At 42.0% G+C, this 16,752-nt stretch overlaps 1 protein-coding gene across 2 annotated transcripts in view; it reads left to right on the top strand.

Annotated features, from left to right (window-relative positions):
* LOC141107664 (cytochrome P450 2F2-like) overlaps positions 1-16,752 on the top strand; it is a 66,742-nt gene that overhangs the window by 13,058 nt on the left and 36,932 nt on the right. Inside the window, exons 3-7 of one of the 2 annotated variants that reach the window (XM_073598559.1) lie at positions 1,316-1,465; positions 2,966-3,126; positions 8,139-8,315; positions 12,579-12,720; positions 15,507-15,694. In XM_073598559.1, the coding sequence (XP_073454660.1) occupies positions 1,316-1,465; positions 2,966-3,126; positions 8,139-8,315; positions 12,579-12,720; positions 15,507-15,694 (818 nt within the window). The remainder of the gene's footprint in view (positions 1-1,315; positions 1,466-2,965; positions 3,127-8,138; positions 8,316-12,578; positions 12,721-15,506; positions 15,695-16,752) is intronic. The other variant, XM_073598560.1, reaches the window with a different exon arrangement.

Genomic DNA, 16,752 nt, shown 5'->3' with positions numbered 1-16,752 from the left:
CAGTGATGCCCGTTAGTGGCACCCAGTGTCCATCAGTGCCACCCATCAGTGCCCATCCATGCCGATCAGTGCTGCCCATCAGTGCCCATCCATGCCCATCAGTGCCACTCATAAGTACCCATCAGTGCAGCCTTTCAGTGCCCATCAGTTTTGCCCTTTTAGTGCCCATCTGTGCCAACTATCAGTGCTGCATATCAGTGACACCTATCAGTGCCGCATATCAGTGCCCATCATCAATGCCCATCAGTGCCGCCTCACCAGTGCCCATCAGTGAAGGAGAAAACTTACTTATTTACAAAATTTTATAACAGAAACAAAGAAAAACTTTTTTTTTAAACATTTCGGTCTTTTTTATTTGTATAGCAAAAAATAAAAACCCCAGAGGTGATCAAATACCACCAAAGAAAGCTCTATTTGTAGGAACAACATTTTGTTTGGGTACAGTGAAGCATGACCGTGCAATTGTCATTTAAACAGCGACAGCGATGAAAGCTGAAAATTGGCCTGGGCAGGAAGGGTGGAAAGTGTCTGGTATTGAAGTGGTTAAAGGAACTTTGCGTGTTTAATGTTTCATTTGAACCATTTGGGGGTTATTTACTAAAGGAAAATCCACTTTGCACTACAAGTACACTGCATTTGCATTTGAAAGTGCACTGAAAGTGCACTTGGAAGTGCAGTCACTCTAGATCTGAGGGGGACATGCAAGGAAAATAAAATACAGCATTTTAGCTTACACATGATTGGATTATACAATCAGCAGAGCTTCCCCTCATTTCAGATCCTCCCCTCAGATCTACAGCATCTGCACTTCCAAGTGCACTTTCAGTGCACTTGTAGTGCAAAGTGGATTTGCCTTTAGTAAATAACCCCCGTTGTCTAAAACCACTGTTTCTAAGTGATCAGGATTTTAAATACATTGCTATAGCACTGCTATAGCACCCTGGACTTTGTTGAAATTTATTCAGCTGGCAATGGGCTTTTAAGTGGAAGTGGCTGGAAAGCTACCATCATTCATGGTTAACTCTAAAATGATAACCTGTAAAGACTTTTAAAACAATGCCTATGGACAGTATATGACCAGTTTAGGTCACTCACTATGCAACCTGAAATAAGTGTTTATCTGAAAAATAAAATTTTATATAAACTTTATAAAATATACAAATGTTATATAAAGTAAATAATGTACATTTCATTGACCAAAAACAATGATGTTATTATAAATTGCAAACATGTATAAATGTAAAATAAAGTTTCTTCTTTTCTAAAGCAAGAATTTAAATCGGTAATGTTAATAGCTGGTGATTTTTGTCTCCAGGGATTGTGTACGGGACAGGAGAAAGATGGAGGCAGCTTCGACGCTTTGCTATCCATACTTTGAAGAATTTTGGAATGGGGAAGAGGAGCCTGGAGGAAAGGGTGAAAGAGGAGGCCCAGTATCTAATAGCAGAGTTCCGAAAAAGTGATGGTAAAGAAGGCAAGGGCATCTCACTGCCAAAGTAAAGCTACATTTACCACTACAGTATGTTCTTCCAGAAAGCAGATATGCGGGAAATGGAACTGTATTCATAGATGGGCAGCTTTTGATTACGCTTTACTGGCTGTAAAATTTGGAGAAAAGTACATTTGAACAGGGCTGCCTGGCATAGTCACCCCTAGCGCTACCGCCCCGGAGGCCTCTGACTTTAGCTGATTCTCCCCCAAACAGTACAGAGGCCGCCACCTATCCAAGCAGCAGTCTATTCAATCTGGCTCCAATAAAGTAGGGGTTGTCTTTTTGTGATTTATTGCTTGTAGAACCTGCAACAGGAGATGTGTGTGTGGGGGGGGTTAGGGCATAGGATGCTCCAAAAGGTTAGCAATTGGCTAAGAGAGGACAATATTCTCGCTAAGCAACTAAAAATATTGGACAGTCTAAGGTCTCACAGCTTGGGACCATAAGGCAAGTTTTTTGGTATCTGGTTATCCTAGACCACTGCACAGCTATTAGCACCCAGTGCAATCTCATGAACACTGCATGGTACAGGAGGGCACTCTTCTCAAAGCTCACAGTCTAGGACACTGCTGAGGACAGGGAATTGCCAGTAATTTAAGACCCTATGAGAGCAGTCTTCGTCCAAGCTACCTCTGGCACTTACACTATATTGCCAAAGGTATTGGGACGCCTGCCTTTACACACACATGAACTTTAATGGCATCCCAGTCTTAGTCCATAGAATTCAATATTGAGTTGGCCCTCCCTTTGCAGCTATAACAGCTTCAACTCTTCTGGTAAAACTGTCCACAAAGTTTAGGAGTGTATCTATGGGAATGTTTGACCATTCTTCCAGAAGTGCATTTGTGAGGTCAGGCGCTGATGTTGGACGAGAAGACATGGCTTCTCTCTAATTCATCCCAAAGGCTTTCTATCGGGTTGAGGTCAGGACTCTGTGCAGGCCAGTCAAGTTCCTCCACCCCAAATTCGCTCATCCACACTATATTGCCAAAAGTATTTGGCCACCCCTCCAAATCATTTGGTGGAAGGGGGATTATGGTGTGGGGTTGTTTTTCAGGGGCTGGGCTTGTCCACTTAGTTCCAGTGAAGGGAACTCTTAAGGCGTCAGCATACCAAGACATTTTGTACAATTTCATGCTCCCAACTTTATGGGAACAGTTTGGGGATGGCCCCTTCCTGTTCAAACATGACTGTGCACCAGTGCACAAAGCAAGGTCCATAAAGACATGGAGCAAGCATGCTGAAGTTCCCAGGGAATGGCTGTGCAGTGGTGGTGTGTCAGGACAAGTCTGATCATTGGAGGAGAGCAGGTGGAGATCCCACCACCAGCTAGAGAACTGATCACAGTATGTTCCCCTGCTTAGTGTGGTCAGTCTTTAACAGGAAAGTACATGGTACAGCAGGCACATATTAGGAATATGGAATGTTGGGTTTACATACTCTTCAAACCAGTTTCATATATTTATTTTTCAGGTAAGCCCCTTGATCCTACTTTTGGATTCAGCTCGGCAGGCTCTAACATAATCTGCTCTCTGGTGTTTGGAGACCGATTTGACTACAGAGATGAAGAATTTATGAATTTGCTTTACCTGATAAACAACAGTTGGCACCTTATGAGCTCCACATGGGGACAGGTAAGGGTTTGATAGGATGAAGTATAACATTTATAATAAAATGTGATATTCAACAAACTGCCATTTTTTAATTTTAGCTTGGTAACAATCTAATGAGCGTCACTTTCAGTGAGCATTTACAAAACAGTCATAATGCATTGAGAAAATGTTTTGAAGAACTTAAAGTAATACTAAAGGCTCCTTTTTTTTCTCCTAACATAAAAAAAGATGTTATGCTTACCTCCTCTGTGCCAGGATATTGCACAGAGTGGCCCTGATCATTTCATTCATCTGCCCATCCTCCATTCATAGAGCGCTTTTCATTGATTTTAAGATCTTAATTCAGCACTTGAAGAATAAACAACACAGTAAGTGCAGCGCTAAAAAAATGTGAAATAGAATATCAATTAAGATAAAAAATTATGAACTACTAAAAAATTATGAAATACTCAAACAGTGGAATTAAGAAATACTCAAACAATGATGCTTCAAGTAATAAGTGAAATTAAAAAATACCAATAATTACATAAAAAAGAAAAAATTCAAAAAAAGAAAAAAAAAAGAAGAAAAGAAAACTAAAGCAATGTCCCATAGTGATCAATGAGAGAATCCATAGGTAGTATGCCTCCACAGGAGAAAAAGCGTATTGCAGGAAACAGAAGCTGTGACACCAATCTTCCTAATGCAAACCAGTGTGTATTCAGGTCAACACCCAAAAGTGAGCTTGCTTACCAAAAAGCCATGACTGCTGCTAGCAGTCTCTCCCAGCATAGGGAATTTGGAAGTCTCCCCAAAACGTATAATCCTCCGGATCAGCCACTCTTTTTTTCTTCTCTAAATGCACATTTCCAGACGTTTCCATTAGTAATGTATTCTTCCTGATCAGACTTTAGGTCATGACACAGGAAGGAGTTGTGTGTGCTAATTACTGAGCGCAGTGTTGACCTTAGGGTCCTTTCTTTTTTTTTTCAGCACTTGAAGAATAAAGCTCCATGGTTGTACGGTACTGACAGTGGCGGGTTTTACACACATTCCCATTTCTGCCATCTGATTGCTTCCACACAGCCCCGTTAACATTACACAGTGCATTACATTCAGTGGAGCACAGGGGAGACATCCAGAGTCTTTTAGACCCTTGGTATCTCATTAAAAAAGAGAACCTGTCACCAAAAAATCATCAGTTAACCTCCCTGGCGGTATGAATATATCAAATTTTTGATGCTGAAAGCGGTACAATTATTTTGCACAGAAATTTGGCGTTTTATATTATAGGCCTGTAATTCTTAGGAATAATTCACTTAAATCTGTCCAAACAAGAGTCTAGTAGTAATCCCGGGTATGATAAAGTTTGAAAATCGAAATCAAAAATTATAATATAATAAATAACTATAAATAATTATAACAAATAATAATATAATAATAATGAAAATTATTCAATAATGTAATCAAATATAAAAAACTGAAATTTGCTCGGTTGCAGAATTGTCACTTTCATTACTTTCAGTGTCTGATGAAGGATTTCCCCACAAATCACTATCACTCAATTCTGCAAGTGATTCTAATTTACTATCTCTGTTTTCTAGCTGGTCTAAAACCACTTTTGATGTAAAGGGACAGTTTTGGTTGCTATGAACAATCGCCAGTTTCCAGGCAGAAAGAACAGTATTTATAATATAAAACTGCATGCAGGGCACTGGACAGACCACTAGGGACAAAGGGGATGTGTAATTATTTGATACAGCACTGTAATCTGTAAGATTACAGTATACTGTATCTGTACTGTGTGTTTTACTTTTTGAATTTGGCGCCGAATTCCGTCCCCGTGTGTCGCAACGCTCGCAGGGAATGGAGCTCGGCACTGTGAATCGAGCGAGACACGGCGGCTCGCAGATCACAGCGAGGGAGACATCGCAGGATCCTGGGGACAAGGTAAGTAACCTCTACATGGATCCTGCGATGCAAGCCCGAGTCTGGCTCGGGGATACCGCTTTTGGTATTGAAAATCCACCCCGAGCCACACTCGGGAGTACCGCTACCCTACCCTGCGACGCCCCCCAGCCCCACATATACTCACACACAAACGTAAAGACGGGTCAGGGGCGCCTATTCATTAAAACACTGATTGCGATACACATGTTACATATTGCACTCTGCAGTGAGAGCATTATTTCTAGAACCAGACCTTCTCCGTAACACTAAACTGATGACCTATCGGGGGCTTTTTAAATGTTGCCTATGGAAAATATAGGGTACTAAAGAATGTCGCCATTTCATGGGCACATGCAAATTTAAGTTTTGACAAGTTGGGTATCTATTTACTTGGTGCAACCTCATCTTTTATACTTTCTAAAAAAATGGGTAATTTGTTGCGTTTGTGTGCTTTAAAATTAACTTTATTTTTACTGAAGTTTTGCGTTTCCTAAACCTTTTCGGTAATATTGTGTGAAATAAAAAATTGGAAGTGCCACTATTTTTTTCTGTGGGGCGTCTGCTTTCAGAAAATATATAATGTTTTAGGGCGGTTAAGTAATCTTCAGGCCTAAAATGATTTTTTTTAACCACTCACACTAGCTGCCATAACTCTGGTATCCTCTTTTTCAGCGGGCGGTCCGCTACAAGATCACTTTTATGGGTGGCGGGAGTGGGCCCCCCCTCCAACCACGATCTGGTGCCCTACACCGCTTACTGGAGCCGTCGGCAGCGGCGGAGGCAATGACGTCTTGTCTCCTGTCAGGAGACGAGTGAGGGAAAGATGGCCCCCACCCGTCTCCATACAACTGCTGGGCGGAAGCGACATCAAAACGTCACTTCCGCCCACAGCTCTTAAAGGGCCATTTTTTTTAAATGATTTTTTTAAATGACAATTTTTTATTTTTTTTATTGCATTTTAGTGTAAATATGAGATCTGAGGTCTTTTTGACCCCAGATCTCATATTTAAGAGGTGCTGTCATGCTTTTTTCTATTACAAGGGATGTTTACATTCCTTGTAATAGGAATAAAAGTGACATTTTTTTTTTAAACAGTGTAAAAATAAAAAATAAAAGGTTAAATAAATAAGAAAAAAAAAATTCTAAACGCGCCCCGTCCCGACAAGCTCGCGTGCAGACGCGAACGCATGTGTGAGTAGCGCCCGCATATGAAAACGGTGTTCAAGCCACACATGTGAGGTATCACTGCGATTGGTAGAGCGAGAGCAATAATTCTAGCCCTAGACCTCCTCTGTAACTCAAAACATGCAACTTGTAGAATTTTTTAAACGTCGCCTTTTTTAAGGGTAAAAGTGCCCATCACTTTTAAGGGTAAAAGTTTGTCGCCATTCCACGAGCGGGAGCAGTTTTGAAGCATAACATGTTGGGTATCAATTTACTTGGCGTAACATTATCTTTCACAATATAAAAAAATCGGGCTAACTTTACTGTTGTCTTATTTTTTAAATCAAAATGTGTATTTTTTCCCAAAAAAGTGCACTTGTTATGCCCCGTACACACGGTCGGACATTGATCGGACATTCCAACAACAAAATCCTAGGATTTTTTCTGACGGATGTTGGCTCAAACTTGTCTTGCATACACACGGTCACACAAAGTTGTCGGAAAATCCGATCATTCTGAACACGGTGACGTAAAACACATACGTCAGGACTATAAACGTTGCAGTAGCCAATAGCTTTCATCTCTTTATTTATTCTGAGCATGCATGGCACTTTGTGCGTCAGATTTGTGTACACACGATCGGAAATTCCGAAACGGATTTTGTTGTCGGAAAATTTTATAGCCTGCTCTCAAACTTTGTGTGTCGGAAAATCCGATGGAAAATGTGTGATGGAGCCCACACACGGTCGGAATTTCTGACAACAAGGTCCTATCACACATTTTCCGTCGGAGAATCCGACCGTGTGTACGGGGCATAAGACCGCTGCGCAAATACGGTGTGACAGAAAGTATTGCAAGGACCACCATTTTATTCTCTAGGGTGTTAGAAAAAAAATGTATAATGTTTGGGGGTTCTAAGTAATTTTTTAGCAAAAAAAACCTGTTTTTAACTTGTAAACAACAAATCTCAGAAATAGGCTCGGTCCTTAAAGTGGATGTAAACCCAATGTCATCCTTTCTAAATTACTGCCATAGTGGTTATCTATAAGGATATACATGCCTCCTGCATGTATCTTTACCTGTCAAATGTCTCCCCTCTGTCTGTTATGAGACCCGAAAAACTGCATATTCTGTGGGCGGGTCTGTTGTCTGGAGCTCGGTGGGTGGAGTTGTGATGTCAGTAGACTCCCCACCCACCTCTACACTCCCCTTGTCAATATGTATTTTCTCCTGTGTATTTCTTACACTGAACTTCTGCTCTAACATCCAGTGAAAAGACAGGAAAGTAACCACATGACTTCAGCATGCCAAATCATGCTGAGGTGTGGAACAGCCAATCCTTGCGGAGCTGCTGAAGAAAGGAGTGGGAGGGAATTAAAAAATAATGCATGTCTTAGGCGGGTGCACGAGATATGTAAATCACCTGTCACTCACAGCAAGGGGGAGTATTTGACAAAGTTTTTCTCAGTTTGTCAAGATTTATCTCACTGAACAATAAAAGAGGATTGCTCAGAGATGGATTAACTCTCTGTGGCAAGACTGGGCTCAAATGATAGGAAATCTTATACTCTACATTATGACATAAAAAAAAATTTGGGGTTTACATCCACTTTAAGTGGTTAAGCATGTGTGCAAAAAAAGCAAAAACAGCTCTGGCAGCTAAAAACGGCTAGTCTTTAACTAAGTTTTTAAAATTCTTTGGCAATGCTTGTTGTGCATGGAGTGGCAGTTTCATTCAGTAAGCTGATAGCTGCCTTTTTCTACCATAACATAAATCAAATCTGATTGGTTGATAGGTGCAACACAAACATCTTTCTGTGCCTCTAATCACTGTTATGGAAAGCAATCCCATGTGACATATCAACAGTTCCTTGATAGAGAAGAGAAGAAATATGCGTATTTTTTGCCCCTTCTTACTTATCCTTACATTCTTCTTATAGCTACTTTTCGTGTTTCCTAAAATCATGGGGTATATTCCAGGCCCACACAAAAAGATTTACAAAAACTATGTAAAGCTTGGACTCTTTGTGGCTAAGAGACTTCGGATGAACAAGGAGACACTTGACCCAAACAATCCACGTGATTTTATAGACTGCTTTCTCATAAAGATTGAACAGGTGTGTATTTAGCCCTTTTAGTTTGGTTTACTAGACAATGTTCTTACTGAATGTCTTGTAAAAGAAATTGCAGAACACGGCAGTTGCAGGCTGGAACAGAGTCCTAAAGGTTTATGATTCCAATCATTACAGGTCATCTGTTCAACTAGATCTGGTGCCAATGTCACAGTGAAGTGTGTATAGCAAGCATTTGTAAAGCTCAAATCTGGGCAATATTCTTTTAATATAGCTCTTTAACTTTATAGTCATTTAGATGCTGGCTTGCTTCCAACAGTTTGAAACTGTTTCTCCCAGATATTATAGCTCCGGCTGTACAGTACTTCCAGTTTGCCACAGAGGTTAGTGCTGCAGTTCCATTGGACACCAGTGCTGGTGTCTCTGCACTCCTTCTACTCGATGATCCAAAAATTACTGCCTGTAGCTGTGCCTTTTGTGGATGAGTGAAGGTGAGGAGGGTAGGAATTGCAGACACAACACCAGCACCAGTGACTTACATTTAAGGATATTCAGTATGAGGGCTAGTTTACACTTGCTTCAAAACATGGCTTCGGATAGGCTTTGGCCTGTCAAATCTCCTGTCACTAAATAAAATGGTTAGCTTACAGTCCTATTTACACCTTGCTTTTGCTTGGTGCTTCAATGAGACTTAAATGAGGCTTTGGTGGAGCTTCGATGGGGCTTCGATGAGCCTTTAGTGGGGCTTTAGTGGGGCTTTGGTGGGGCTTCGGTGAGCTTCGTGGGGCTTCGATGAGGCTTTGGTGGAGCTTCGATGGGGCTTCAATGAACCTTTGGTGGGGCTTTGGTGGGGCTTCAGTGAGGCTTCGGTGGGGGGAGCTTTGCCATAGACTTCTATGGAGGCTTTGAAGCACAAATAAAGATACATGGGGTATAATTTTTGAAGCGAAGCCAAAGCAAAGCTGTCAGGAAAGACAGGTCCACAGTACACTTAGAGGTTCTTGGCGTACATGCATGAGCACTAGCGCATTGGCACATCGGCGTACGCCAGGCGGGCTATTTAAACTGAGCTCCTGCATAGACTCATTGTTGGTTGGTCTGCAGCTTCTGTGTGTTCTGACCTGTTACCTGTGCTGACCTCTGATCTTGATCCGACTTGTTCTCACTAACACTATCTGCTTGATACCACAACCTCGGCTTGTCTATCTGCCTGAACATTACCGACCCAGCTTGCCTGACCCTGCACCTGCTCATCCAGCCTGTCACGGCTCTGCTCTGTAATCCGCATCTGGATGCTGCTCTAGCTGCAATCCCAGCCTGCCACGGCCCTGGTCTGCCTAACCACCACCTGCCTGCCTGCTGCACATCCATCCATGGACAACCAGCCATACAGACTACAGGACCGATCTTAGGCACTCCTACGCCACCGTGCTTCTGTGGCTGCTGTCTCACCTTCAGTAACCCACAAGCCGGTGTGGTACGAGAGACCCTCCTCTACTTGTCAGGCTCCCGAACCAGGTACGTGACAAAAGCAAAGCTAAAGCAAGGTGTAAACAGGACTGTTAGCTAACCATTTTATTTAGTGACAAGAGCTTTGACTAGCATTCAGAGAGCTTTAACAAAGCCTGTCCAAAGCCTTGTTTTGAAGCAAGTGTAAACAAGTCATTAATGTGTGTTGAACCCGAAGCAAGTGTAGATGAGCCCTAAGGCTTTTACTTGGTACTCTATTTTAATAAAAAACAAATTCTATTTTTTTATTGTAGGCTGAAAAATTGACAAAAATTAAACAAAATGTTTTTTTGCTTCCTATCTTTTTAAAAGTAATTTTTTAATACTCTAATTGCATTTAACATTTACAGTATTAAACAGATAAGCATTGTTCAAGGAGTGTGGAGAATAGGGCGCTCTGGATAACAAGGAGACTTTAACAAACAGTACATAACTGGCTCTTGAAATATGATTAATATACCACAGCAGCACTTCAGAAGAGGGAAGCACACTCTAAGAAAAACAAAGCAGGGGAGAAGGTGCTTCTAAGTGCAGTAATAAAACACTATAATGACAAGGGAGGGTTAAAAACACTTACAAGATGGAAGTGAAAAACAGGCATATCAATTAATCCATAACGTCCAGTGGTATGCCTCTTGGGAGTAAAGACAGGGGGGTGCAGGTGGAAGGTCCAGCCAACCAATGGTGGGAAACACTGTGTCTTGGATCCAAGATGGAGAGCCATGCTGTCAGGGCCAGCATGGAATACAGTCAACCAGAAGAGGCATCAGAGTGGCCACCCACTCTGACGTCACTTAGGTTGCCTGTATTTCATGCTTAGATAAGCATTGTTGCTGTCAGGACTGGGATCTGAATCCACAACCTCTGCTGCATCAGGCAATAGCTCTTCTTACTGAGCCATCTTGGATGATGGACAGCTTGCTGTCTGATCCTTTGGACTTTCTTGCCTTGTCTCTTGTTTCTGGTGATCCTTGAAATCTTTGCTCCACCCATGAACTTCCTGATTTAAGCCTTGTCTCTGCACTTCCTGTTTGCCAGATAATTGTGCTCTCTCCAGCTGATACCTTGCTCCTTTGCAAACTTGCAGCTATGCTTTTTTCCACTAAGACTCGTTATTGACTTTTGGCTTGTTCCTCGACCACGCTTCCACTTGATCACAACCTGCAACCACTTGTTACCAACCTTTTGCTTTTTTACTAACTACACTTCTGCTTGACCCCTACCTGCTATATCTGCTACTGGACCCCGGCTTACTCACCTCCTGGTGAGGCGATCCTGAGGACCACAACCTGGTACTAGCAAGCAGCAAAACCCATCTCCACCATCAGTGAATACCAGTTAGTGCTTAGACCCTGCACCTCGGGTATGCCCGAGTCATCTGCCATGGTGACCTGCTTGTGTACTTATCCTGCTGGTCAGTGGGAACCTCTCTACTGCTATAGATACTGGTTTCCAAGCCTGAACCCTGACCGTGACAGTCGCCTTATGGCTGCAGTGACACAGTCTCAATGTTGCTTACTTTGTCAATGAAGCACGATCACCGTTTCATGCTTGACATAGTGATCACATATTTGGGAATCACTCTGAATGGTTCAGTGGAACTGAAGCTGTCGGTGACAGCTAGGTGTAAGAGCCACCAGTTTTGCAAAATGTCTGGCGTTATTAACGTATCACCAGCACAGGACATCACGCTGAGGAATGCAAATATAGAGACCATGGACAGGAAAGGGACAAGCTTATGAAAAAACTCTTCTGCTGATGATCAAAAGAAAATATGGAGCCAATAACTGTGCAGGAAAAAGCAACTGTTTTGCATCATGCTGCATATAGGAGTGTGCCTACTGTGGCTAATAATGAATATACCCCTGCACAGTTACATAGTTAGTCTGGTTGAAAAAAGACACAAGTCCATCTAGTTCAACAAATAAAAGGCAAAAAATATATATATCCTTAAAAAAAAAATCATACAATCCTATATCCACAGCTGATCCAGAGGAAGGAAAAAAATAAACAGCAAAGCATCAACCAATTTGCTCCAGCAGGGGAAAAAATTCCTTCCTCATCCCCCAAGAGGCAATCTGATATTCACTGGATCAACATGTCCTGGCATGTGCTTTATTTTTTAATTTAAACAAAATGATTATTATGCTTCAAGTATATCTGAAGCTAAAACTTATTTTCATGGTTTTGGGGGGGGAAGGTTTTTATTGATGTCTGTGTCCCCACTGTAGACATTCATCCACTTTGTTTGTCCTCATGACAGAAACAAGTGGTGAGGGGAAGTCTCCCAATGGGGACACTTGTCCTTGTAACAACTAGGTTATGTCCACTCATTTTGGAGAGGTCTCTTCTAACTTCCTGTTGTGTTTTTGAAACCGGATGTGAGAATAAATCTCCCCAGAGGGACATACTATTAGTGATGAACTGGGGTGTGTTTGGATACTCTTCTGGATCTACGTGGCTGAGCCCTCCAGGAAGCTGTTACCCAAAATGGCCCAATCATCTGTGGTTGGAATATTCCCCACCCCACATGTATACATGGGGTATGTATACGTGTGGACAGCAGGGCAGGGAATATCCCCACTGAAGATGATCTGTCCATTACAAGTGACAGCTTCCTTGTGGGCTCGGTCTTTAGAGTTCAGAAGAGCATCCAAACAGGCCTAAGCTCATTTCTACACACTATAGACAGCACCAAAAGCACAGGAGTTTTAACTCTTCTCTTTTTGATGAAAAATGAAAACAAAAAGCCTATAGTTACTTTCTTGGTCTAATAAAAAATTTTTTTTTTCTCTTTAGGAAAAGAAAAACCCAAATAGTCATTTCAACTATGAGACAATGTTGAAAACTACAGTGAATGTGTTCTTTGCTGGCACAGAAACAGTTGGGTCTACCTTGAGATATGGTTTTCTGATCATGCTGAAGCACCCAGAAGTGAGAGGTAATTATACCATAATTGTGGTATCCAAACAAACATTACAAATTGCTCTTTTTGTAGTCTAAAACAATTGCAAATAATTCTTGCCATGAAGCAAGGCAGGTGTAAATACCCTTCTTTTAAAACCCAACTAAACTTTTAGTTTAAATTAGCTAAATACAATGCAGGTGCATCAAAACAAATGAGCTAAATACTTTGAAGGTGCATTAAAACATAAGCCCTGGAATTCATAGCTTGTCATAGACATTCTTTTAAAATCTGTCTCCTGTCAGTGCAACAAATAGAGCAATTTGGTAAAGATTCGTGTACATGTCGGTAAGCCGTATATGAATCTGTTGCAAAATGGTCTCAGAATTTTGTCTGGGGTACAATTGCTCCAACATGAATAAGGTCTTATATACCTACGCTTTTCTCATCACCAATATGGTGGTATTTCTTAATGAATTTATGAAATTATGGGTAAAGTTCATCCAGGGAATATCTGATTTCCCCCCCTGCTGGAGCAAATTGGATCTTGCTTTGCTGGGGTTTTTGCCTTCCTCTGGATCAATTGTGGGTATAGAATTGTGTGTATAGAATTGTATGTTTTTGTTTTAAGGATATTTCTTTTTCTCTTTTATTTGTTAAACTAGATGGACTTTTTTCAACCAGACTAACCATGTACTGTAACTATGTAATTTGTCACAGTCATAGTGCCGGAATGTAAAAGAACTATCTCAATTTGTTGTACGCATTAGCAAGAAAACTGTTGCACAACTTTTATAAATCTGGCGACTTTAAAATACGCCCACAGTGGCAGAAAAATGTCACAATTCTTCATTGAATTGCCCCCATGATGTGCAACGTCTTACAGATCCTTTTCATTAGAATGCAGCCACAGCATAACTAAAATAGGCATGCTGCAGAGAATGACCCTCAGCCAGTATAGAAGCAATAGACTCTCTTCCCAGGTATGACACCTCCCCCCCTGCTAAGTCATAGGTAGAGCATTCCAATAGTAGAGTAGGGAGCATGAAATTTGCTGCTTGAAGTTCTATGGGTCTAACTTAGCAGTGGGTGTGCCAGACATCTGCAAAGAAATGACTGCTTCTACTCAGAGAGCTAGAATTCTTCTCTGCAGTTTGCTGGTAGGAGGCAGGCTTTTGTTTTACACACTTAAAAGGTATTTATCTAATTTAAACTTGTGGGCAGGTGGAGGCTGCAGTATATCCTCCAGCCTGAAGATGGCACTGTGCCATTTCTTCAGGCTGGTAGGAACTTCTTTTTTAAACTAATTGCATCCTGCTATGGGCTCCAGGCAGCCATCTTGGGGAGGTCGGCAATCCTATTGGATGCTGAAGTCTCTCTAGAATTGGTCATCCATCTTGACTATGGATTCTAAAAATAGTAGGATACTGCATCATTCGTACAGTCATACATCATACATACTTCTTGAGGAGGGGAAGAAGGTTTATTATTACAGATGTGGCAGAGTGCCCCTTTATCCACAGTCAGGTGCAAGTTCCTTTAATTCAAACTCCCACAATCCTCTGGGTTTCCCAGCATCCCCTGGGCTCTTGGTCACTCCCAGGGGATAAAAATTCGGGATCCTCTCTGCTTCCTGTGCAAAGAGAAACCCTGCCTGATGGGACAGCATTAATTGGGCAAGTCACCAGGTGCTGGGTTCTCCCCCCTTAAGTCTGGTGTGTGGGCCACCAGCAGTGAGCAGAAGAGCACACAGCATCTATCTAAGCCCCAGTCAATGGAGAGAACTTTGCTACAGTCCATGTGGAGAGGCTGTCCATGCAGTGGGGAGGCCCTATCTTCATCCACCAGAACCTCCTGACCGAAGACAACAGCAGTGCCACTGTGAAGCCTGTGCCAGCTGTCGATGCATCCAGCCATGAGCTTTCCAGAATCTTCCTTCATAAGGTGGACATGTGAGACATGATCTTCTTTTCTCTTTCAGAAGTTGAACTGAACTCAGGAACTCTACTGCCATCTAGTGGCTATTTGTAAAATTGTTCTCATTTCTTTTGTTCCTGTTTCCCCTATGCAATGTTTTGTTGACCTTCATTGTTTAGTAATTGCATATCACCGCTGGAGTGATCATTTGGCTGATACCATTACACTACACAGAGTGTCTCCTTTGTCAGCTTCCTGGAACAGTCTCCCAGTGGTAGCTGGATATCTGCAAGAACATATGGGAATGGCAGTGTGAACAATCAATATCATAGCCCCTCCTAGGGGCTGTACTAGGCATTGTACGTACCTCCAGGGAAGCTGCCCTGTCAGTGCCCAAGCTGCTCCAATGGTCTGGGGATCTGAAATCCCAGATTTTCTCCCTCTTTTCTGTGCAGCCCTTCCAGGATGGTCCAGAGCGATTCACTGTGCAGGTGCTGAACAATTCTAATCACTCTGGTATGTCCTGGAAGCGCTGCACAGAGAAGAGAAGAAAGGGTGTGAATTTCAAATCCCTGGACTGCTGAGCTGGCTGCATGGGCACTGACAGCTCTTCATCCCTGGAGGCAAGTACAGCAGTGACCTGGGGGGCTGTACACTGTTAGTTCAACTTTTCATTTTTTCTGTAAAGGTGAATTAACACTTTTGGTTTTGTCCAGCATAGGCTCAGTTAACCCTGGTCAGTTTACAGTAATGTGCACACAAACCCTGTCCAGTCATTTAGCCACATGTCTGGCCTGTCCTATGTGGAGGATATTCGGGTGATACTCTGACTTTTATTCCAATACTCACGTGGGATACATTTGTAAAGAATGGTTTATAATTTCAGCAATCAATTTTCTCACCAGAGAAAGTTCAAGAGGAAATAGACCGTGTGATTGGTCGAGATAGAAGTCCGTGCATGGATGATCGCAGCAAGATGCCCTACACTGAAGCAGTGATTTATGAAATCCAGAGATATGCAGACATAGTGCCCATGAGTGTCCCTCATACTGTGACCCGGGACATCACATTCCACGGCTACGACCTGCCTGAGGTATTTGTTGTTTTGCTTTGTCTTGCTTTGTCTTTTAGGGTTACTTTGCGGTAAAAGTAAGGAAGCATTAAAACCTCTGTAGTGTATTATTGTGCTTTGCTTTACCAAGTAAAAAATGCAGTACCTACAAACTACCGTATTTATCAGCTTATAACATGCACTTTTTTCCCCTTTAAAATCATGGGTGCGTGTTATACGCCAATCCCCGCTGTTTATGTGGGGAAGAGGAGCAAGCGCCCCCGAAAAAGACCGAACCGAGTGTACTGTGTACTCGGCTCGGCTCCTCTCGGCTGCGCTCACAGTCACGCCGTCTCACCTCCATGCTGTCTGAGTGGAAGGACGAGCCGAAAAAGACAGAGCCGAGTGTACTGTGTACTCAAAAGAACAGGAATTTTTTGCCCGGATCAACCAATGAATATTAATAGTGGTGGCTAGTTCCAGCGGGTAAGTATAGACCTATCATACAGGAAAAAAGCCTGGATGCAGTTCAAGTTGGCCTTTTAAACATATTGCAAAAAAAGGGGAGATGAGAAACAAAGGGTTTCTCTAAAGAAGGTCAACATAGAACACTATTGTCAAATACAAAACCAGCTTTATTAATAACCAAAAAATATAACCAATTAATATATCAAAAAGTGAAAATATAAGCAATATGGACAGACGGTTATCACAAACAGATTAAAATGGACAACGTTGTCACAAGGAATATTTAAAATCAAATGGGAGCCGCGGCAACACGCCCACACATACACATCATACACACTAGATATGGGGAATATTGAATTAAGGATAGTCCTGCACAATCGATTGGAGATTAATGGAAACTGTTCCCAGTATAAAGTGTCCAGTAGGGCAGGAACAGTCCTATATCACTAGTTTGGTGATGTAAGTGGGTGGATGATCTGACAAATCAAGGAGTTGGACCATAGATGGAGCGATCTCTCAAACGATCATTGCACTCAGTGGTTATTTAGATCACAGCTGATGAAATAGATTACAAACGCTTTCCCAGTTGCAGTAAGAATGATTGTATAGATATCTACAGAGGCAGCAGGATA

Source organism: Aquarana catesbeiana, linkage group LG09 (assembly GCF_042186555.1).
Source record: "Aquarana catesbeiana isolate 2022-GZ linkage group LG09, ASM4218655v1, whole genome shotgun sequence".
NCBI lineage: Eukaryota > Metazoa > Chordata > Amphibia > Anura > Ranidae > Aquarana > Aquarana catesbeiana.
This window is presented reverse-complemented; position numbering and strand designations above follow the sequence as displayed.